This window comes from Eucyclogobius newberryi, unplaced genomic scaffold (genome assembly GCF_026437365.1).
Source record: "Eucyclogobius newberryi isolate DKJ021-1_F unplaced genomic scaffold, fEucNew1.0.hap1 SCAF_6, whole genome shotgun sequence".
Lineage (NCBI taxonomy): Eukaryota > Metazoa > Chordata > Actinopteri > Gobiiformes > Gobiidae > Eucyclogobius > Eucyclogobius newberryi.
The window spans coordinates 34,635,517-34,660,594 of record NW_027316278.1 but is presented as its reverse complement, the minus strand read 5'-3'; the positions used below and the strand labels follow the sequence as shown (position 1 = coordinate 34,660,594).

The 25,078-nt window shown below is 42.1% G+C and overlaps 1 protein-coding gene across 3 annotated transcripts in view; it reads left to right on the top strand.

Annotated features, from left to right (window-relative positions):
- Positions 1-25,078, top strand: part of vps13a (vacuolar protein sorting 13 homolog A) — a 106,094-nt gene that overhangs the window by 62,799 nt on the left and 18,217 nt on the right. The window contains exons 42-60 of one of the 3 annotated variants that reach the window (XM_072434100.1): positions 121-264; positions 336-437; positions 4,291-4,443; positions 10,718-10,976; positions 12,577-12,737; positions 13,409-13,512; positions 13,692-14,007; positions 14,568-14,704; positions 15,260-15,551; positions 16,325-16,429; positions 17,183-17,329; positions 18,464-18,568; positions 18,663-18,791; positions 20,125-20,258; positions 21,063-21,131; positions 22,265-22,397; positions 22,917-22,974; positions 23,049-23,220; positions 24,793-24,949. In XM_072434100.1, coding sequence (XP_072290201.1) covers positions 121-264; positions 336-437; positions 4,291-4,443; positions 10,718-10,976; positions 12,577-12,737; positions 13,409-13,512; positions 13,692-14,007; positions 14,568-14,704; positions 15,260-15,551; positions 16,325-16,429; positions 17,183-17,329; positions 18,464-18,568; positions 18,663-18,791; positions 20,125-20,258; positions 21,063-21,131; positions 22,265-22,397; positions 22,917-22,974; positions 23,049-23,220; positions 24,793-24,949 — 2,877 coding nt within the window. The remainder of the gene's footprint in view (positions 1-120; positions 265-335; positions 438-4,290; positions 4,444-10,717; positions 10,977-12,576; positions 12,738-13,408; positions 13,513-13,691; positions 14,008-14,567; positions 14,705-15,259; positions 15,552-16,324; positions 16,430-17,182; positions 17,330-18,463; positions 18,569-18,662; positions 18,792-20,124; positions 20,259-21,062; positions 21,132-22,264; positions 22,398-22,916; positions 22,975-23,048; positions 23,221-24,792; positions 24,950-25,078) is intronic. The other 2 variants (XM_072434101.1, XM_072434102.1) reach the window with 2 other exon arrangements.

Sequence of the window (25,078 nt, the reverse complement as noted above, 5' to 3'; positions counted from 1 at the left end):
TCATCATGAATAAAAGAGACATACTGAGTGCTTTGATTTAAAGTTGAGCAGAAGTACGGTACTGAATAAGTGAAGGAAATGGAAATGATACTTCAGTAAGTGTATTATCATTCCTTTTAGATGAGCATTAAGTCCATCTGTCTTACCCTGGAGGCTGGTGTGGGCCACAGGACCGTGCCCATGCTCCTGGCCAAATCCTCCTTCCACGGAGACGTTGCCAACTGGTCTACGCTCATCAACCTACACAGTGCTCTCAATCTAGAGGTACGGAGACTACTTCTGTGATTTTGAAATGGGAAAAACATAAAATATTTATTCACTATTGTTTCTTGCAGGTTCATTATTATAATGAGATGTTGGGAGTGTGGGAGCCTCTGGTGGAGCCTTTAGAGGATGAGAATAGAGACGGTTTTAAACCGTGGACCTTGGAGTTTAAGGTTTGTTTAAACTGTGAAGTAATCCCTGTTTAATTATCATATATATACTCAAAATAATTATTGCACGATCCTATTTTAGCAATAATCCTATCGAGGTAACTGCTGTTGCAATTTAGGGTGTTACAAATATGAATTGAGTTGAATTGAATCTGTGCAACGCTCAGGGGCAGGGTTTGTCAAATTTAGCCTTTCTGTTTCTTAGACGATAGAACTAAGAACTACAAAGTAGGCATGTACTTAAGAACAAATGGTGTAAACACATAGGACTATGGCCCACAACTTCACCTGTCATCTCCTGCTTTTATTGGCCTTCATTTATCTTTTATCATTTATTTGTTCATACGCTAGAGGGCGTGTGGTATTTATGAACTGCTTGTGCGCACAGCTCTGATCCTGCCGTACGCACAAGCAGCGGGTGATGTGGTGACTGAAAACCAGTGTCATTCGAAACGCCCCAAAATATTCATTCAATATTTCAAGTGGCCTCACCAATAGCATTTACAGCAAAAGCAGCGTTCATCTGAACAGTAAATCACAAAGAATTGCATAAAAAAGAAGAATTATGTTGATTTGGCTCATTGGAAAACACAGAAAATGAATTGTAGGCCTAATATAAATATCTAAAAATACATCCTACATTTGCTTTTGCAAATTCAAAAAGTATCCGATGGTGTGATGCAGTGAGTAGGTCTAGATCCAAACCCAAGAAGTCTTAACCAGCGGAACAGCTCTCGGGCTCAGATGAAAAACGTACAACTCCTTAATACATTTGTCATAAATAAAAAGACAGTTGTGTTATTTGGACAGTCGAAGATTCCTCATACTTCTCCTTTGTTGAGGCAGATCCGCTGCCCTGTTTGGCAGATAAGATAATCCTTTAATGTCCACACAAGGGGGAATTTCGTTGTTACAACGCTGTAGAAACAGGAGGAAAGGACAGATTATAGGAAGTTTCAAAAACACACTCTTAAAGGCGGTATGGACGATTTTTCGGCGATTTGAGAATCGTGTGGACTGATACAACACACACATGCGTTTGTTTATTACCGCAACGGAGCGCATCGCATCGCTCGTCTCCTGATTCTCCTAGATTTCTGTCCACTTCTGCGTCTTCATTTTGCCCCGTACACTGAGGGAACTATATTATGATAGATCCATGCGCTTAGGCACGCGGAAACGTGGGTACGAACCGCACGCGGCTGCAGGTGAGCGATAGGTGCGCTTTATGATTGATACGTGGCAGGACAAATGATTTATCCACGCCACGAGGAAATATGATAAAAAATTTGCTGAAAAAAATCGTCCATACCACCTTTAATAGAACTCTTATGAACAAAAACAAAAAACTCTTAACAAAAACTCCTCTCCTATCGTAATAGGGAATGGAGGGGGGGAAATAAATAAAATAGATCAAAATAAAAAGATAAAGATAAAAATAATGATAATAGAATAAAATAAAAATAAAAAAAGTAAAAATAGCTAGCACAAGACTAGGTAATACTATTAGCAGGTAAGTAAACCGAATAAAAACAAAATAGAACACTCTTATTTACAGGTATTGCACATGGTTAATTCAGTATTGCACATGAATATGATGGTATTGCACATGGTTACATCAGTATTGCACATGTTCAGGGCTAGCAGTGTTTGTTGTAGAGTCTGACAGCAGCAGAAAGGAAAGACCTGCGAAACCTCTCCTTCACACAGCGAGGGTGGATCAGTCTCTCACTGAAGCTGCTCTCCAGAGCGGACAGTGTCCTGCAGGGGGTGACACTCATGGTCCAGCATAGATGTGAATCTAGCCAGGATCCTTCTGTCCCCCACCTCCTGCACCGAGTCCAGAGCGCAGCCCAGGACGGAGCTGGACTTCTTGATGACTCTGTCCAGCCTCTTCCTCTCCCTCTCTATGATGCTGCTGCTCCAGCAGGCCACACCGTACAGGAGCTGATGCCACCACAGAGTCGTAGAAGGTCTTCAGGAGTGGCCCTGTCACTCCAAAAGACCTGAGTCTCCTCAGGAGGTAGAGCCGACTCCGGCTCTTCCTGTACAGTGCGTCTGTGTTATGAGTCCAGTCCAGTTTGTGGTTCAGATGAACACCCAGGTACTTGTATGAGTCCACTCTCTCAATGTCCCTTCCCTGGATGTTCACTGGTAAGGGGGCAGTGGGGTGGCGACTGTGGAAGTCCACCACCATCTCCTTGGTCTTCCCCGCGTTGATGAGGAGGTGGTTCCGCTGACACCAGTCCACAAAGTCCTGCGCCAGTCCCCTGTACTCCGCATCATCGTCGTCCGTGATGAGTCTGATGATGGCAGAGTCGTCAGAGAACTTCTGCAGGACACAGCTGTCCGTGTCGTGTCTGAGGTCTGCAGTGTAGAGGGTGAAGAGAAAGGGCGCGAGTACAGTGCCCTGGGGCGCCCCCACACTGCAGGTCTGAATGTCAGACACACAGTCCCGGGCTCTCACAAACTGGGGTCGGTCTGTCATGTAGTCCAGGATCCACTCTGCCAGGTCATACTCCACTCCAGCCGTCTCCAGCTTGTCCCTCAGGAGCAGCGGCTGGATGGTGTTGAAGGCGCTGGAGAGATCAAAGAACAGGATCCTCACAGAGCGGCCAGGTTTCTCCAGGTGAGAGAGAGAGCGGTGCAGCAGGGAGATGACGGCGTCCTCCACTCCAATGCCAGGCCGGTATGCGAACTGCAACGGGTCCATGGCTGAGCTCACTGTGGAGCGGAGGTGGTCCAGGACTAGCTCCAGTGTCTTCATCAGGTGAGACGTGAGAGCCACCGGCCAGAAGCTGTTGAGGTCTTTGGCGCGCGGTGTCTTGTGTGGAGCGGCGCTGCTCAGGCCGAACAACCACAAAAATTTCCCATCTTTTGCCCAAAGATTTAGTAACGGAAGTTACTAAATCCAAGATGGCGGCGACAACATGGCGACGACGGAGACCGGTCCCGCTGTTAAAGCTAAGGGAATAATTTTCTCTCTTGGGTCTGGGTTAACCCTAACCCCTAACCCTAAGTTTTTGTAGTAGTTAGGAGGCGAGGGAAATTTTTGTAAATGTTTGCTCGCCTGTTCATCTGATCCAGCCATTATTTTCTTGAAGTTGAATAATGATAATGAATGAGGAAAGTTAGGTTTACTTTGTCTGGTTAAAACTAGTTTATGCCATGGCTCTGTATTAGCAAAAGTGTAGCTAACTCATCCCAAAACAAACTAGACTGACTAGACTAGACTATAAGTTTAAAAAGTTTAATCTCTTTTGCTCAGTGCAGTAGTCGAACCCATGAAACTCTATTCCCCAACCGCCGAGCCAACACAACTGAAACTCTTTCTGCGAGACAGTAAATGTACCTCCCTCACCTACCAGGTGTAGCAAAATGGTGAAGACTCCTTGTGTCTAACCGCAAGTGATTTGGCCGGCCGCCATGAGGGCTGCCATTTTGGACTCTGTAACTTTCGTTCCGATATCTTCCGTCCCGATTCCCTATATGATCTAGTGTTGACCTTTTGTGCAACCCTTTTCTTCTTTGACAGCGTCTACCGGTTGCCCACCACTGATTTAGACGTTTGTGTGCCCTCTGCTGGTTGCCGGGGTAATGAATCATGAGAAAAAACCCAGCACAAGCAGAAATTCTCAGAAGTACATTAATTGTTTAACCCTCGTGCTATCATTGAGTTTTGAATGACCCCATGTAGTAGAACGCATCCCCTCTCCCTTCACAACATTAAAACGTTGTTTTTAACCCACGCACTATTTTTGAGTGTAGCATAAGGGTTAAGAACTTATACAAATATGAAGGAGACTTTTGGTTTGCAATCTGTGTAAAAGTGTGAAAAAAAAACATTTTTTCACAGATGAAGAAGAAGCCGGTGAAGTTCTCTGGGATATCTGATGAGGTGGATTACATCGTCCCTGATTATAAAACCATCATTGTGATCAGCAGCAACGACCAGCTCAACATCACTGTGTCCAAGTGCGGACTAGCCATGCTGAGCAACCTGGGCACGGTAAGTCTCCATCCAGTGAGTCTCAACTGTGGATACGGGATATACTTCTGCTACAGGACGGGTTTCCTCTAGTGGTAATCTGCTGGGGTCAGATTGCTAGTTGTGTTTTACCCTGGTCTTGTCTTAGTTTTTCTTTCAAAACTGGTGAAGTTCTATTTAGTATGTTAGTATGTGGTATAGTTTATTCCAAAAAGGATTAAATTCATTAGTTCCCTAAAAATCTACAATCAATACTCTATAATGACAACATGCAATTGCAAATGTATTACAAATAAAAAAAAATTAAAAAGCCATTTTACACAAGTATTCAAAGTGTTGGCCATGACGCTCAAACTTAATCTCGGGTACATTGTCGTCCTTGAGATTCGCCGGTCTATAGAAGGTTTGTGCTCTGACACTGTTAACTGTGGGACCAAGTCAGGAAGTCCAAGGAGTGTCTCCGAGACAGGACTGTATCAAGGAACGGATCTGGAGAAGAGACAGAACCATGTCTGTAGCATTGAAGGTTCCTCTGAGCACAGAGGCCTCCATCATCTGGAAATGGAAAAAGTTCATCACCAAGACTCTTCCTAGAGCTGGGCTCGGCCAAACTGAGAAATCGGGAGAAGGGCCTTAGTCAGGGAGGTGAACAAGAACCTGAAGATCTCCAGCATGTTTCTGTGGAGTGAGGAGAACCTTCCAGAAGAACAACTATCTCTGCAGCACTCCACCATCAGGCCTTTGTGGTAGTGGTCAGACGGAAGCCACTACTCTTAAGGACTCTCTGAACAGCGAGCATCATTTCTGGAGGAAATAATGCCCTGCTCATCACCTGAACAGCACCATATCTACAGTGAAGCATGGTGGTGGCAGCTGCAGGAACTGGGAGACAAGTCAGGATCAACAGATCAGCCAGGAGAACAAAGGAGTGGCTACAAGACAACGCTGTGAATGTCCTTGAGTGGCCCAGAGGCCAGACTTGAACTCATTTGAAGATCTCTGAAGAGATAAGATAAGATACGCCTTTATTTGTCCTCACAATGGGGAAATTTCGGTGTTGCAACGCAAGTAGATAAATGATTGTCTTTCATGTTGTCATGATATTATTTGTAGAATTTTGAGGCAAATAACGGCTGTAACATAACAAAATGTGAAAAAAGTCAAAACTTTCGGAATGCACTGTATCTCCCACTTCTGAAATGGGTTTTAGTTTAATCCTTTCCAAGCTCACTCGGGGCTTTTTCAGACCTTCCGTAGTGACTGTCCAAGCACTTACAAAGACTTACAAGACTTGAGCTAATAAACCAGGCTTGTGGAGTTAATAACTGGAATACTAATTGGTTGGTCTTTGTCTATTGTCTAAAGAGCTATAGTTTAGTCCTACTCATTAAAGAGGAAACAAATTATATTAAAGCCGCAAGCGGCATCCAACGGCCCTCGCGGGCCGCCGGCCTTCCGACTCTGCTCTCTGCATTTTACTGAGATGGCGCTAACGCAATTGTCTAAGAACTAAGACAGCGACACATTGGACATGTGGACAACCAGTGCAAATGAACACAAATGTCGGTCAAATGTGCAGCTCCAGCGCACAGAGACCATGACACTTGGAATAAAAATATGGATAACTTTTGATGCTCCGCTTGTGTAGATTATTTTCCCCAAATATGAGCTTGATCGAGCTATTGCCCACAGAGGAGTTCATTAAAGTGTGAAGCATAAATGTGAACATTTCAAGGATTTGGCGTTTTTCCCATTTGTGACAGTATATTTGCAGCTCCACGGCACAGAGACCGTACCACTTAAAATCAAAATATGGATAACTTTTGATGCCCCATTTGTGTAGATGATTTCCCCAAATATGAGCTTGATCGGGCAGCCCTAGGAGGAGTTTGTTAAAGTGTGAAGCGTAAAAATGTGGTGATTTGAGCGATGTTTCGATTTTCCCATAAGGATAACATGGGATGTTTCTGTCATCGCTACGGTTACGCCGTACAAAATATGACTGGCTCTCATACTTGTATGATCAGGATGGCAAATTAGAATTTAGTGCAAAATGTCATGTCATTTGGAAAAACTCTATTGTTTATAGGCCACTCTGAAGGCCAAATAGTCAGAATTCTGGGAAACGTTTGCGGCTCCGTCGCACAGAGACCGTAAAAGTTATCCTTAAAATTTGGATAACTTTAGATGCACCACTTGTCTAGAGGACGTACACCGATTTTGAGGTTGGTGGGCAAAACGCACTAGGAGGACTTCGTTAAAGTGTAAAACATAAAAATGTGGTAATTTGAGAGATTTGGTGGTTTTCCCATAGGGATAACATGGGATGTTTCTGTCATCGCTACGACTACGCCGTATAAATTAGGCATTTTTGTGATTGGCTTTTGTGATCGGGACGGCAAAATTGAATTTTGGGTAAAGTTTAGACAATTTTGGTAAAACTAATTTTTGACCTTCAATGTTAATTTAAAGGTCACTCTGTAGGGGGCGCTATCGCGCCCATTTCAATTTTGTCAGCCTAAACTGGTCCAAACTAGAAAGTTTAACAACTGATTCAAATTTGGTCCTAATCGGACTGGTTTTGATCAAATGGGAGCAATTTTTAGATCTGCAATATTCCAAAATAAGTTGTCCAACTTTGCGGCTGCGCCGCACACAGACCGTAAAAGGTATCTCAAAAAATTGGATAACTTTAGATGCCCCACTTGTCCAGAGGACGTACGCCGATTTTGAAGTCGGTGGGCAAAACGCCCTAGGAGGAGTTCGTCAAAGTTTGACGTGAACAAAATGGCTAACACAGCGTGTTTTCATTTTCGAAGGAAGATGGCAGCCATAGGGTAAGTCTGGGGGCGTGGCCACAATGTTTTTTTTTTTTGTCCTCACGAGAGGAATGCGTGTCCCGAATTTCGTAGCTTTACGACAAAGTTGACCTCGGGGCGTCTCCCATAGGCGCAATGTATTTTGACTTTTGTCGGTGGCGCTGTCGCGCCATTTTTTAACGAAAAAAAAAATGGCCCAGAAAAAACAAAATTTTTCGCCGATTCTGAATTTTGGGCAAAGTTTGGTGAGTTTTTGAGCATGTTCAGGGGGTCAAATTAGAGTTCAAAGCGCTGAAGAAGAACAAGAAAAATAATAAAAATTAAAGCCGCAAGCGGCATCCAACGGCCCTCGCGGGCCGCCGGCCTTCCGACTCTGCGCTTTCGACTTAATAAAGATGGCGCCCTTATTGTGTTGAATTAAAAAAGAACTTGACAGACGGAGACACATTGGACATGGCCAATCCAGTGCAAATCAACACAAGTGTTAGTCAAATTTGCTGCGCCGCCGCACAGAGACCGTAGCACTTAGAATATAAATATGGATAACTTTTGATGCCCCGCTTGTGTAGATGATATTTCCCAAAGTAAAGCTTGATCGAGCTATTGCCCACGGAGGAGTTTGTTAAAGTGTGAAGCATAAATTTGAACATTTCATAGATTTAGCGTTTTTCCCATTTGTGACAGTATATTTGCAGCTCCACGGCACAGAGACCGTAGCACTTAGAATCCAAATATGACTAACTTTTGATGCTTCCCTTGTGTAGATGATTTCCCCCAAATATGAACTTGATCGAGCTATCGCCCTAGGAGGAGTTTGTTAAAGTGTGAAGCGTAAAAATGTGGTCATTTTAGAGATTTCGCTGTTTTCCCATTTCTGACATATATTTGCGGGTCCGCCACACAGAGACCGTAGCACTTAGAATAAAAATATGGATAGCTTTTGATGCCCCGCTTGTATAGATGATTTTCCCTAAATATGAGTTTGATCGGACAATCGCCCTAGGAGGAGTTTGTTAAAGTGTGAAGCGTAAAAATGTGGTGATTTGAGGGATTTCGCGATTTTCCCATAAGGATAACATGGGATATTTCTGTCATGGCTACGGTTACGCTGTACAAAATATGACTTTGTCTCTCATACTTTTATGATCAGGATGGCAAATTAGAATTTTGTGCAAAATATCATGTCATTTGGAAAAACTCTATTGTTTATAGGCCACTCTGAAGGCCAAATAGTAAGAATTCTGGGAAACGTTTGAGGCTCCGTCGCACAGAGACCTTAAAAGCTATCCTTAAAATTTGGATAACTTTAGATGCCCCACTTGTCTAGAGGACGTACACCGATTTTGAGGTCGGTGGGCAAAACGCACTAGGAGGAGTTCGTCAAAGTTTGAAACAGAAAAATGTGGATATTCGAGAGATTTAGCGGTTTTCCCATAGGGATAACATGGGAGATTTATGTCATCGCTACGACTACGCCGTAAAAATTAAGGCATTTGTCTGATTGGCTTTTTTGATCGGGACGCCAAAATAGAATTTTGGGTAAAGTTTAGAAAATTTTGGTAAAACAAATTTTTGACCTTCAATGTTAATTTAAAGGTCACTCTGTAGGGGGCGCTATCGCGCCCATTTCAATTTTGTCAGCCTAAACTGGTCCAAACTAGAAAGTTTAACAACTGATTCAAATTTGGTCCTAATCGGACTGGTTTTGATCAAATGGGAGCAATTTTTAGATCTGCAATATTCCAAAATAAGTTGTCCAACTTTGCGGCTGCGCCGCACACAGACCGTAAAAGGTATCTCAAAAAATTGGATAACTTTAGATGCCCCACTTGTCCAGAGAACGTACGCCGATTTTGAAGTTGGTGGGCAAAACGCCCTAGGAGGAGTTCGTCAAAGTTTGACGTGAACAAAATGGCTAACACAGCGTGTTTTCATTTTCAAAGGAAGATGGCGGCCATAGGGTAAGTCTGGGGGCGTGGCCACAATGATTTTTTTTGTTTGTCCTCACGAGAGGAATGCGTGTCCCGAATTTCGTAGCTTTACGTCAAAGTTGACCTCGGGGCGTCTCCCATAGGCGCAATGTATTTTGACTTTTGTCGGTGGCGCTGTCGCGCCATTTTTTAACGAAAAAAAAAATGGCCCAGAAAAAATTTAATTTTTCGCCGATTCTGAATTTTGGGCAAAGTTTGGTGAGTTTTTGAGCATGTTCAGGGGGTCAAATTAGAGTTCAAAGCGATGAAGAACAAGAAAAATAATAATATTTTTAGCAAAAACAATATAGCCGTTTCCACTATAACAACAAATTATACATCGTTTGAAAGCTCTAAGCCTTCCCGATGCCGCCATGGGGTGGAATCATCATTACGAGCGCTTACGCGCTCGTCACTCCCTATTCCGTCGGGATGCCCCGCCCACTCCCCATAGACTTCCATTGATTTGAGCAGATACAAGCATGGCCCATGCCTGCGGCATGGATTCTCGCGTACGGGACGATGCCAGGAGGGTTTTTGGAGGAATGCAGCGCTTCGCGCTGCTGTTGTCAACAATTAGTGAATGGGCTACGCCCATTCACTAATTGTTGACTATTTCTGTCATAGCAGGAGTAAGTATGCATGATCCATGCCTTCGGCATGGGCTAGTTCACTGTACTTGCCAGGGGCGACGGGGCACCAAACATGCGGGCTGCGCCCGCATGTTTGGTCAGACAGTTGCGGGAGCAATAGGCCCTCCGCCCTGCTGGGGCTCGGGCCTAATAAAAATAATAATATTTTTAGCAAAAACAATATAGCCGTTTCCACTATAACAACAAATTATACATCGTTTGAAAGCTCTAAGCCTTCCCGATGCCGCCATGGGGTGGAATCATCATTACGAGCGCTTACGCGCTCGTCACTCCCTATTCCGTCGGGATACCCCGCCCACTCCCCATAGACTTCCATTGATTTGAGCAGATACAAGCATGGCCCATGCCTGCGGCATGGATTCTCGCGTACGGGACGATGCCAGGAGGGTTTTTGGAGGAATGCAGCGCTTTGCGCTGCTGTTGTCAACAATGAGTGAATGGGCGTAGCCCATTCACTCATTGTTGACTATTTCTGTCATAGCAGGAGTAAGTATGCATGATCCATGCCTTCGGCATGGGCTAGTTCACTGTACTTGCCAGGGGCGACGGGGTACCACGGGGTCAGACAGTTGCAACGCTGCCTTCGGCAGCGTTGCGGGAGCAATAGGCCCTCCGCCCTGCTGGGGCTCGGGCCTAATTATTGTTATTTTTCATTGTTATTATTAATTGTTATTATTAATTGTTATTATTATTATCATTATCATTATTATGATACAACGTAATTGAAAGTGCTTTACAGAACAGGAAGCAATGCATAAAAATCACACCAAAAACCCCAAAACCATTAATACTGTAATAATTTTCAGAATCTGAATGACTTTTATTGAAATATTTCTGTTATTGTGTGTTGAAGGCGTTCGCAGAGGCAGCCAAGCAGACGGCCGAGTGCTTCCAGAAAGATGAGGCTCCGTTCGTGGTGAAGAATCGTCTGGGTCTGCCTGTGTCCTTGCGCCACAGTGAGATGTTCAGCCCCATCGGCCTGGAGAGTGTGAACAGGACTGTGGAGCTGGAGGACGGAGGCACTCTGGGCATGGACTACTCTGTGACCACAGACACAGACCAGTTCTCCGCTATGATCTCTCTGAGCGAGAAGGATTACTACATACAGCCCAGTGAGTGCTTCCGGTGTTTTTAAAATGTTTTACAATCGCTGCATTCTTTTTTTGGTTGAAAACACCGCACGCCACCTACTAAAACCTTACCAAATGGATACCGTGAGCATCCGAGGGAAAACCCACTAAAATAACTTTTTGGGGGGAAGCAATTCATTGTTTTAATGATTACTAAACCGTCCCAAATATGTATTGGTATCACAGAACGTTACCTGCAGGCTAAATGCTACCGCGATGCTAGCCTGTTGTATTTTAAAACTTACAGAACAATCCGTTTACTTTTCTGGGGTAACACTGTCAACAACTTCTACAAGAAGTCGTGTGACTCGACTTGGAATTACTTAAAATACGCATGATTCTCCAGGGAAGAGGGAAAAGGTGTTTCTTGTTGAATCATCAAAGAGTTTCCCCTATGGCAGACCACGCCCCTTAATATGACACAGTGCTGACTGTATCTATTAGAAATTTTAGTTTAAAAAATGTGGTATAAAATGTGGTGAATAATGTTCTATCTGTTCTATCTGGTTCTTGTATTTGTTCTCAAGTGTGTACAGGTAAGAAAAGTATCAATATCATTGGCTAACGCAAAAAGGATTGAAACATCAAGGTCTGCCATCTAACAAAAATGTGCCTTATTCAGTCTTAATTAGTCTTGATTTGTCTCGCTAAGTTTGCAAATTGAAATACCTTTTTCAGTATTGTACACCCCCCCAACAGTTTGCGACATATTATGCAAATTTTACTTTTTTGAGCTTTTAACCCTGTTCTAATATTGTTCCCTCATCAGAAACATACCTGGATTAGCGTTTAACTTCATTCTCACTACCGGTAGTTTGATGAATTCTGGTTTTAAGTCCTCTCCACTCCGAGCGTCAAAAACTGCATGCAGAGAATCTTCTCTGCTGTTTTTAAATCCATAAATCATCATCAGACTTGTTTTGTGAATTTGTCCCATCCAATCACGATCAATACAACGGTGCTGAGACCAGAATGTGAACAGGCCAGTCTGAAATGGTCAGCACTAGGTCATAAAGGGAATGATGAGAGATGGAAGTGACTGAATCCAGCATGGCGGAGACCGCAATAATTTTCTCTCTTGGGTCCAAATCCGAACTGTACCCTAACCCCTAACCCAAACCCCAACCCCTAAAAAGTTTAAACCGAAATACATTTCTGAGTGGTAGTTGAACCTAGTAACTCCTGCTCCATAAGCCGTGTCTCTAACCGCTGGGCTAACACATCTGTAGATTTTTCACTGCGAGACAGGAAATGTTGTGTCTGGGCTTCAGAATGGTGATGATGACGCACTCGCTAACCGCAAGTGATTTGGGCCGCCACGAGGGCCGCCATATTGGATTCTGTACCTTCCGTCCCGATTCCCTATATGAACTAGTGCCGACCAGCCTGAAATGTGTTGAAATATCTTAAAGTGCGTGTAATTCCCTGTGTAGCCAGTAGACAGTTACAAGCTAACAAAACAATTAATGCATCACATTTGTCCTTTAAATGCGGCCATCTCACTTTTACACGCCCCTTGAACAATCATATAATTTATGGCTGCCTCACTTTAAGTTTTCTTGTTTTGTTTGAATGTTTGCAGCTCCTGTAGGCCACACCTCCACCAGTGTGATCCCTGTGATAAAAGTGGGCCGGGGCATGTACAGTGTGATGCACATACAGTCAGGAGTCACACGCTTCCTGGTCTGTCAGATCTGTTCTATGGAGGGCAGCAAGTACGTCAAGATCCGCTCGCCTTTCCAGGTAGCTTTTATCTTCCACTATTTTATCCAAAACATTTTTTTTAAATCACACATTTCATAAACAATACTGTTTTCCAAGTGCTGCACACACACAAAAAACAACAAAGGGTATTATAAGTGCTTGATCTTACTAGTTCTAAGATTAAATAAAACCTTAAAATAGCAAAAATAAGTTAATAAATTAAAAACCCAGTCATGCACCAAAAGCACTATTCTCATTTGAATTCTCTATTTGAATTTGAGATTTTGATCTTAATTCCTATATTTTTACTACTTATTTTTACTTACTTACTTATACTTACTTTACATAATGGATGTATATTATTGTGCATACCTGTTTTAAAATGTTTCTGACTGGCTGTAATACATTATTTTTTGTGTTTCATAAGAAATTGCACTTACCCCATTGGCAAATTTATTTGTTGTTTCTTGCGAAAACTATCCTTTAATCAGCTTTGTAGCTGGTTACAAGGAATGTTTTTAATGTCATGCAGCAATTTGAATATTCCACTTATATAAACAATTACAAGGACTTATTTAAACAATAACAAGTCCAGATCTATATTCATTTAAACAAGACCAATTATATATTTTTTGCAGTGTATTGTTAAATGAAATGCATTTATGTTTTATTATTCAACTCTAAACTTCCTTCTTTTCTGACATTTGCAGATCATAAATCACTTCTCAATCCCGTTCAAAGTATTTGAAGGACCAACGTTTCTTGGCACAGCACTCCCCACAGAGGAGTACTGTGTGCCCTTGGACTCGTATCGGTAATTATAACACAGTTTACACAAGATTTTAGCTCATTTTAAACTCTTTTAGGCTCTTAAAAAGAAAAGTGTTTTGAAAAAAACATTGAAATATTCAAACAAATGTTCTTACATTGAAGCAATAGAAACAAAAAATCTATTGTTGAATGTTTCCAAACCCCCTGTGCTGCCCCCTACAGATCAGAGTTGAGTCTGCAGCCGGTGACGGGCACGGCGGAGGAGGAGGAGGAGGAGGCAGAGTTCTCCTGCTCAGAAGGCTTCAGTTATGAGGACTTTAGTAACCAGGGTCCAGAGCAGAGGATCCAGCAGACCTGCGAGCACCGAACCAACCAGAACGAGGTCCTGACAGTGAACATGGTGCCGCTTAAAGACACTGTCTCCTGCACACACACAGGAGGAGCCGGCCAGAACTTTGATGTGCCTTTCGTCCTCCACCTGTGGCCCTCCATACTGCTGCGCAACCTGCTGCCCTACCCCATCACCTACAGGCTCAAGGTGGGTGCATTTTCACACTGTTGATCACATTGGAGGGAAGGGACGGTATGTCCACGGTATGAAATGTCCACGGTATGAAATGTCCACGGTATGAAATGTCCACGGTATGAAATGTCCACGGTATGAAATGTCCACGGTATGATAACGAAAACAAGGCATGTCTGAAATATAGAATTATGTCTATGTATTGCTCCTTTCTTATTCACTGGACAGATTTGGGGAAACGGCAGCAAGTAGCCTACAGTGGAGAAATCTGTATACATGGATTGAAACGATTATTTTCTGGTTAACTTTATTTGTGACATGGTATACCTATGACCAAAGATGAACTATGTGTGAACTCAAGGTTGTTAAGAGTGTGGCTTATACCACAGACACAGTCAAATAAAGCTTTGTCAATACCACCAGAAAGCCCCACATCACTGTATTGATACCGCGGCTATTTAATACGTGGTGTATCTTTTTAAAACTGTTCTCGTTCCAACCCTGTTACCTTGTAAAAATGTATATTAGAAATACCATAGTTAAATAGTATTATCTTATCCTGTATGTTTGAACAGGACAGTAGAGAGGCCACTCCTGTGGCCAGGCTGGAGCCCGGTCATTCTGCTCAGCTCCACACTGCCGTCATAGACAAGTCCAGTCTGGACCTGTGCCTCATCAACTATCTGGCTCAGGACTGGGCCTCAGAATGCAGGTAGGATTGCAGGATAGTAACATTTCAAATGTCCTAGTTTAAGACTTAAGTGAAACACTGCTGTTTTCTACAGTAATTCTGACAATATATTCATATTCAATTATATATAATATATTATACATATTCATACATATTATATTTTTACTCCCTAAATCCCTTTATTCCCTAAAAGGCTGCATAGTACATCAAATATTCTTACAATTATATTGTATTTATTTACACTGCCACCTGGATTCAACTTAGCAAATACAGTAGGTCCTCTCCTCCTCCTGGAGAACTGCTGCAGGTGATGATCTTTCAGCTGAGACACGGTATTTAAACCCGACTGATGCAGTGAGCGGCTTCTCAATTCTGAACCAAACATGTGGAAAGACAAATATCCTACATTCACAGTCACAAACTCACACTCATTCATTCATACAGAGGCAAGCTGAAGTGTCTTGTTCAATGACACAATGGCAGTATATACTCAACAAGAGGATGCATGGCTCTACAGGATGGTAGAACATGTTGTAACATTCCAACCTTTCCTTATGTGCATTTGTCCTGTTGCAGGCTCTGTAGTGACCAGGAGGATATCACATTTGTGGTGTTCAAGTCTCTGCGTGAGGAAGAGGATGTGAACGACGGAGCAGAGCTGAAGAGGGCGGAGCTGGACATCGCGGTCCACATGACCTACGACCAGGGCCAGACAGTGGTGGCCATTCACTCCCCCTACTGGATGATCAACAAAACGGGGCGGCTGCTGCAGTACAAGGCCGACGACATCCACCGCAAACACCCCATGGACTACGACATGCCCCTGCTCTTCTCCTTCAAACCAAGAAACTTCTTCAGGAACAACAAGGTACAGCAAACCAGCACTAGGCCATATCCTCTCGCTCTCCCTGATATACCAATATATATTTTGTGGCCGATAGGAAATGTCACAATCACAATACAATTTGAAAAAAGTTAGCACTAAAGAGAAAATGCCACGATTGTGAACCATTGTGTCTATTGTCGGTGATATCATTGATTACACTGTTAATAATCAATAATAATCATATATGTTTAGAGCTTATTAACCTTAAATTTACGTAGCCCTCTCACAGGATTATTTATCCCTTGAGATTTTTGTAAAATTATAAAAAAAAAATTGCATGCATGCATTTGTGCCAGATAAACAATGTCAGTAACTTTTTATTTGAAGGACTTTGTTCTGGAAATAGCAGAATTATAAAAAAACATTTAAGTACTATATTGTCAATCTGATTGTATGACATTGTTGCGGTTATATTTCTTGCAAAAGAGCTGAAGCCTCTCTTTTAATCCATTCACACAGACTCTGTCCCAAACGTTGCACTAAAAACGTACCTAAACCTAAATTTCCCAGTGAAATTTCACACTGGTTGGTCCTCTATTACCACAACTATTGTAGTTTGTCTAGTGTTTTTTTTGTTTTCCTTTACTGTGGAAAAAACAATAGATGGTCTGGTGTATGGTCCATTGTGAAATTATATTCTTGATATAGTTCAAATATGGTATAATAATTCATTAGTGTCCGTGTACTGCCTAAAACCAGCCTAAACCACGGACAAGAGCTGAGTGTAAAGGCCCTTTATCCCTCTTTATTTTCAGGTTTGCCTGATGATCTCGGACAGTGAACTCTCCGATGACTTCTCCCTGGACACAGTCGGCAGCCACGGAGAGGTCAAGTGCAAAGGCCGCTATAAGGATTACCTGGTACGGCTCTTGTATATCTTATACTACATATTATGTCACGGCACGTCACTATTTAACAGTTAATCGATTAAATGCTCAAATCCCAATATACATAATCCTATGAATCTATATTAAACTTATATGTTACTTAACTTGAAAATGTATGTATTTGACTGTGTGCAAAAAGGAGGAATGTCGATCTATTATACTGTGAAAATGACACATTTCCCTGTTGTTTGGTCATGGTGTAAACACTATTTGATATTTTGACATCTGTTATTACATTGACAAACAGAGGTATTTCTTTATATATATATTAAATAAATCTTCATTTTAGCAGGGAAGACCCATTGAGATCTATGTGCTCCACACCAAACGAAAGTTTCAAAATTAACTACAGTTCTATGAATCCCTACTGACCACCAGAGGTGGTGTTTAGGCACTCAATGACTCCTATGCATGAGCATTCATTCAGTGCTCAAGCACCGCCTCTGGTGGTCAGTAGGGATGAAATAGAACACAAGTTACAGAGAATAAAAGGATTGTAATGTTACAACAAAATTACATTTAGAGGCACTAACCATGTTTATAAGATTCACACCCTTTGTTTTTTAAGTTGGAGCAAAAACCTTGCAGAGGAACCAGCTCACAAAGTTTAGGCTCAGTTTGCTAAGTGTTCCAAGCTGCAAGTGCATAGTGGCTTTCAGCTCTGCAGAAGAAAGCCATGAGTAGTCTTGACCTTGTGTGTGTGTGTGTGTGTGTGTGTGTGTGTAGGTGGGAGTGAAGATCGACACCAGCAGCTTCAGCCTCACCCGCATCGTGACCTTTGTGCCATTTTACACTCTGGTGAACAGGACCAAGCACACTGTGTTTGTCTGTGAGGAGGGGCTGGAGAACTGGACCGAAGCCCAGCCTGGACAGGTCAGTACCAGCACCACACTGTGAACTATAGAACTATACAAGACTGCTCCGGATGGGCGTAGGACACATGTGAAGGCTGATGCAGACAGAGCACTATGAGAGAAACATGACTGAGGCTGCATCCACATCGCTTCTTAAAGGAGACATATTATGCAACATGGCTTTTAAGAGCTTTTAACCATTGTTTTCTGTTATGATTGAATCATGCATGCGTTTGTGTAGTCTTTATTCTCCTGCATTCAAGACGCTATTGCTACGGAAAAGAAAATCTTGTTTTCCCCCAGATACGCTCACTGGTAATCACTGATACACGTAAGATTCAGCAGCATTGCAAAGGCAAATGATCCTCTGCTCTCTCGTTATCTGTTTTTCTTCATAGTCAGCATTGTCTGGTCATGGTCTGGCAGGGCAGTTCTTTGTTGTGACAACGTTTATGGTGACGTAGGCAAAGGAGCAGGCGAGGCCCTCAGTGGTGCTTAATCTGATATTGTGGTTAGGTGATGTGATGGATATTGAACGGGGAAGACTGGGCAGTGCTGATGTAGATGTGCTGTTGCTTAGTTACTTGAGTTATAATGATTCAAAAATTAATTCCTCCCCTGAAAACTATTTTAATTTTTTATATGATATATTAGAATCTACAAAATGTCCTTTGCCAAGCCAAAATCCGTAAGCCAGATCTCATCCTCTGAGAGCTGTGAGGGAGCCATTCTACATACAAGCACAGGGCAGTAGAATGTGTAACAGCTCTTGTTTCAGTTTGCATTGTAATTCTCACTGACCGTGTTATAATGTGTATTTGGTTCTGTTCAGTCACGAGCTCAGCAGTGTGACTCTAGTCTGCCCTCTGCTGCTTCACTCAGCTCTTGGCCTGGACCCACAGCCCTGGGGTCTCTTTATAAAGCGTGCATACATATATGTTATGTATGTGACTTTCCATGTTACGTTTGATCTATAAAAGAACTTTACATCGAGACGAGCAGTCCAGTCCAAAAACTTGAATGAGACGAGAAGTAAGCAAGTTTGTGTTTCGTCTGTACAAACACTAGTCAGAACTCCACGTAAAGTTTTATAAATGAGACCCCAGGACTATATGAATGACCAATATAGCTGTTCTATGATGTTTCCTGTTAGTTTCAGGGTTGTGTCTGCCGTAAGTGTCATTCCTGCAACTGTGAGGAGGCAGAGAGGTCAGAGCGCCAAGAGGAGGCAACAGAAATATGCATAGGTTCCGACGAGGTGGTCTTATGAAACAACTGTTTGAAGACATGATTATTGTATTTGCAATAGCATTTGTGAACAAATCTAAAATGTGTTTCATTCACACCTTCAGTCTGCAGTTCCTTTTTGGCCTGAAACCAACACCAAGAAGGTGAAGATAAAGGTGGAGGGTCTGTCTCCACCACAGATCATCGACTTCACCCGACCAGAGAACTGCCTCCTGCTGCATCTGGACAACTCTGTAAGAACTTGGGATGTTTCACTTGTCGTGATTTGCAAACCACAAAGGCTGCAGTTATTTAAAGGACACCGATTAACCATAATATACTATTGTTCCTTCATGAAAAACATAATTGGAGTTGTGTTTAGCTTGATTCACACTTGTTTGATGAACCTCACATTTGTTACAACTGCATGCCTGATTTAGCATGTCGGGCAAGATGGGTTTGTTCATCTAGCCTTAGTTATTCCCTCTTCTGTCAGTAGATTGCGTGCAAACTCATTTCTTGATGTGGGAAATGCCTGACTCAAGATAATGTGTTTCCTAAAATCACACATGACATTCTCTAAGTTCTAAAACATGAGATGCCAAAGCAAAGGCACTCAAGAGCATGTTCAAAGTAAAAAAAACAATACAAAATATTGCAGTGCTTTATATTAAAATATTATGTGTAAATAGTACATGACAGGCTATGCATTTCACTACAACATGGTGATGATTACATTTAAGATTTCACTAAAAAATTAGATTTTTTTTCCCCCCAGTTTGACCATTTTGGTGAGGTTTATAATGCTTCCTGTTTGGACATGAGCAGCAGATGTGACATGGGTATAAATAATTCCATAACAGTACCCTAGCAACCATATTGTAAACATCCAGGATATAACAAATAATACCTGATAACAACTTTATTTTATTAAATTAGTGTTTAAACTGTCAGAAAATGTGTCTGTCGCATGTAAATTGTCACATTTTCAGTGGAATATTGCTTATTGACGACAGGTCGAGGGATTCTGTTTTAGAACTAAGCACTATTTATTTTTCAATTTTTTTTCCCAAACTGCAACTTCACTGATGTAAAAATAGGATTGATATTAACCACAATGTATATCCCATCAAACTAAGTAATTAGAAAACTTGTCATTTGTACTTTAAAGGCGCAATGGACGTCTTTTCTGCGATTTGAGAACTCCGGCGGAAGTGCGCATGCACACTCCCCCGTGCGGACTGATATAACACAAACGTGCGTTTGTTTATTAGCGCGACGGATCGCATCTCTCTCGTCTCCCGTAGATTTCCGTCTTCTTCTGAGTCAGCTCGAACTGTCTTTCTCAGTCTTAATTTTGTCCCGTACACTGAGGGAACTATATTATGATAGATCAATGCGCTTAGACACGCGGAAACGAGGCTGCAGGTGAGCGGTAGGTGCGTTTTATGATTGATACGTGTCAGGACTAATCGGCAGTCCACGCCACGAGGAAATGAGACTCAGATTTGGGTAAAAAAAAAAAACGAACATATTATATTCGGAAATGCCATGGGACATCATGGTTGGTTGTTGTTTTTTTTGCAGGTGGGCGGGATCATTGTAGACGTGAACCTATCAGAACACTCGGCCACTATTCGCTTTTCCGAATACCACGAAGGCGCCGCTCCGTTCCTCATCATCAACCACACCAAAGAACAAACTCTGCTTTTCCATCAGAGGTGAGTCCGACACTTGATGAGCGGCCCGGTGGCACAGTGGTTAGTGCTGTTGCATCAAAGCAAGAAAGTCCTGGACTCGAGTCCAGGAAAAGGGACTCGTCTGTGTAGAACGACTCCGGGTGGTCTCTGTTACCACTTGAACGTCCCATGGGTGCCCCTTTAAAAAAGATACTGACAATGGCGTTCCACAGGGGTTGCCCACCACTTGGCTCCGGAAGTAAGATTTGTATTCATTTTTAAAAATGTATATATAATACAAGTTTGAACGCTTGCTTATGGTTAATCTATGCCTTAACTAAACAATTTAATTTATCTTCAATACATCGAGCCGACCCCTGTCCTGGGTGTACCCCGCCTAAGGCTCACTGGAATAGGCTCCAGTTCAAGCTCAAAATCACAACAGCAGTTTAAGTCGGGCTTAAACCAACAAAAAGTTAGAAAACACACAAACAATGAAACAGTCATTGGTCAGTAAAGACATGAAGATTATGTCAAATGTGTCGAACTCAGAGGCAGTGGGGGTCGAGTTTAGTGTGACTCTGACTAAACGTGCAGAAGGACCAGTCCGTTCCACACAGGGGTCCACACCAGTGCGAGTGTTGATGCTTAAAAAACTCAAACAGGACCAATTGTGACCTTTTCTGAACCTTTTTAGAATGATCTTGAGCTTTATCTAGTATACAACACATGGCAACACCAAAAGGTACTATTGTTTGGTGTGATGTGTTTTCTTGAGCTGGCATAACGTGGAGCTTCCAGTGTAACGACTAACAGTAAATGTGTTTATTTGTGGTGACGGTGCAGTGTTGACACGACTCACTGGGTGGCTGACGAGCTGCTCGACCTGCCCTTCTCCTCCTCAGACGGGGACAGGTACAACACGGACCAGACTCCAGGGAACCACTCTGCACTCAGACAACCCAAAAACATACAATCCAACCAGAAGTCTATGGGGAAAGTGGAGTTGTGTTTTCGAGGGCTGTCACAGTAACGATTATTTTAGCTCTCTACAAGTCAGCGATTTATTTTTTATATTACCGTTAGTCTACCAGGTTGAGGCTTTTTAAATACATTTTTAACCAAATCAGATTTAGAATCTACTAGTAACTATTTGTATCTCTAGTTTTCCGTTAATATTGGACTGGCAATTCATCATCCAAATGAGTGCAGAGTGTGTTCAGTTGGGACAGGTATGACTCCCTCCTGCTTCTCATCCGATCGATGAAGAATACTTTTACTCCAAAGGCATCCTGAAATGGAGGGTTAAGAGGGATGAAATAGAACTGCTTTATTAAACTGTCCATGTCAAACCGTCCAAATATGTTCTTTTTCCCATAATTTCACCTGTAATGACATAACCAAATTTCACTATAAAACTATTCTTCACTATTCTTCATTTGAATGAGATTTGAAGCAGGTTACTGTTGTGTTTTATTAAAGCTGCCTTTATTTTTCATTCTAGCAGTTAATGTCTCTTTAGACAAACTGAAAAGCGGCTGATGGGACTCTTTCTGCAGTGACATCTTTTATTCCAGTAGTTGTGCTCTTTCTGGGCTTGTTTTTTCTGGATATGTCTATTAAAAATAAGGCTGCACAATATGTTTTGATGACAATAATATACTGACATTAACAGTACTTTGCTATTATTTATTTATTTATTATACCATTTTCAGGTTCCAAAGTCATGAATTAATTCATGTTTAAAAATACATGTTATTGTTTGTAAGGGCAAAACATTCTGTCAAATAAAATACATTAGCAATATTCTCCAATGTATTTTGTTTCTTGTGGACATAATATATTGTGCAGCCATGGTTAAACGGTTTTCCTGCTTCCTGGTAGTAGTATTTGTGTGGGATGTTGGTGGCAGTAGTTTCTCTGGAATGCCCTGTGTTTCCTGGAGCAGGCATGAAGTACCTTTCGCTGATTGGACTCTGAACTGTTTTCTCTTTGGGTCCCTCCGTCCTGTCGTCTCTTTTGTACTGAAGGTGTGCGTGCTTGTGCAGTTCTCAGGTGGAGGCGGAGCAGGAGGAGCTTGAGCCAGGGAAGGCCGTGTACTACACCTGGACCGAACCCACCGGCTCCAGGGAGCTGTTCTGGAAGTGCGGCGCCTACAGCGGAAAACTGGAATGTGTCAAGGTAACTTCCATTCATTCACGATTCACAGTCAAGACCACTTTTTTGTCAAAGCATTTACAAAAACCTAGCCCTAATTATCACCAATCTAGTTAGTTAAAAGTGGCAGAATAAACGCCCTGATGGGAGAAGAAGCAAGAGGGAGTGTGAGTGGGTCTTTTTATCTGACCTCAGAGGTGTGGCTTAAAGTGGGAGTGACTTTGAGGCTGGCTTTTAACTCTGTCACTCCTGTTTCTAATTTGTACAGACTTTGTACTGTTTTTATCACAGAAGCGCAAACTGCTGCTTTATTCCAACAATAACAGGGTTTGTTAACTACATGTGAACCCGGGACAGCAATATGAGGAGTTGTTTCTGGAATCAGCCTGTATATTCAGCATCCTTCAATTCATCTAGGTGCTGAATGAACAGGGGGGGAAAGCATTGGCATTAAAAGTGAAATAGTTTTAGCTCTAATTTAAAATGCTGTGTAATTATTAACATTTATTCATTGTCTGTTTTGTGTTGCTCTTGCTTCTTTAGGATCATAAGGAGGACATGAACAAACAAGGGAAGCTGTTTGTAGTCTCGTTTTATGAAGGTACACTCTCTCCTCTGTTCTATGTTTGATGCATGTTTGACCCACACGTCTGAGCATGTGTTGTTCCTCCCCAGGCCTGCAGAGGGTGGTGCTGTTCACAGAGGAGTCCTCCATCTTCCAGATGCTGTCGGAGAGCGAGAAAGCACAGCTGGCCGAGCAGGAGATGATCCTCTCCCTGCAGAGCGTGGGCGTGTCCCTGGTCAACAACTCCACCGGGCAAGAGGTGTCCTTCATTGGAATCACCAGGTACAGCAGGGGATCTCAAACTAGATGTTGACACAAACAACAACTGATTTTTACTTCTGCCGCAAGGAAACAATGGTGGTAAAAGTTGGACTGGGTGATTTAATCATGGTTTTTATTTAATTTTTTTAATTTCAGTCTGTTTTTTTTTTTTTTTCATGAAGCTATACTTGTGGTGTAAAGTCACTGGACTTTAGAGTATCAGTCTTTTCTTTTTATCCGTTCTATCCAGTTTACTTATTAAGCCGCTGCCTGAAATTCTACCATGAAGATGTGGCCGCTCAAGTTCTGCGGTATTAAACAAACCTGTTTTTATTATTAAGATCAAAATAGATCAAATAAATAAATAAATTATTACGCCTGTCATGATAAATACTATGTAGACTAATTGTTCAAGATTGGAAGGACAATATTTATGGGGCTCAGTATTCATGTATACGTTTTATTTTATATATATATTATAAATATATTTTTCGAAGAACAATAGGTTTTGAGTTGTCAAAGCCAAAAAAAAAATTGTGTTTTCTGGTAACATTGACAAAAAAAATCCAGGTAGGTAGGTCAGATTTTTTTTTTAACTTTATATATTTTAAAATCCTTTTTAAGTGAGTGCTTCATATTGAAGTGGCCTTATAGGTATGCAGATATTGAATAAAATAGTGATCTAGTAATCACCGCTCTGTTGCAGTGTGTCCACGTTTATCTCACCGGTTAACTCGATTAACTCGGGATGCGGGACGCATCCCGAGTTAATCGAGTTAACGGGGCGGGGCTTCGGCTTCTATTTGCTCCGTGGCCTGGCTCCAATGAGGAAATGAGCGAACACTGGAAACATTTGTGAAAACTACAAAACCAAACAATCCCATCATTGCGTTCATGTGCTGTTCACAGGCAACACAACACCGCTCTGTGATGAGTTCTTGCTGGTTTGCTCACGGCAACAAACCACACTTTTTGGTCGCTGCTCTGAAGTTGCAAGTTCCCAGAGTTGATTTGGCGCTGGACTCACACCACGTTTGTGAAAGATGTTTGCTCATAAAACGATTACCGGTATATGATTATATCCCACAAGTAAAGCGGGCCTATAACTTCAACGCTGAAACACCTGGCGTGCCTGTCGCCATGGCAGCCAGTCTGGACGCTGACAAAATAGAGCATCTGTACAGGTTGCTTCTGCAAACATGGATGTGCCCATAGGTAAAACGAAACCTATCAAAAGTGCGGCAATTTTCATATTTTACAATCCCCACAAATGATTTTTTCCCGCAGCTTTTGCTCTCACAATTATTTGACATTCTCGAAACGTACGGCCAGTAAATATGCAATAAAATATTTAAATTCCAGTTTTCATTATTTTGAAATCCAGATCGGTCGGGTTACCGGAAACAAAATGTTTTCTTCTTAGCCTAAGTCACATTATTGACACCAACTACTAAAATGTTTACTGTGCTCTTAATTTTGTTTATTTACTATACTGTTCATTTAGATTTTTTAACTCTTGCATTGTGATATCTGATGGTTTTCTTTAGAATAAAAGCATAATATATCTTCTCGTTTGTGTTTGCTGTGGCATAGCTCTGACGTAGTTTGGGAGAGCAAGCCCAAAAAGAAGAAGGATCGCTGGAAGAGTCTTAGCATCAAAGAGGCGGAGATGTTAGAGAGCAGTTACCAGAGTTACCTCTCCAAAGAGCCGGTGGACAACGCCATCGTCGGCTTTATGAACAACTTCCAGGTTTAAATCCTTCTTCTATATTTGACTGTACTTGTCCTCACTTCAGGACAGTAGTGTCATTAGCTTGTGAACTATTTTGTTTTAAATGTGCTTTACCTGATTTCTACATTCTTACAAAAACAGAACTAG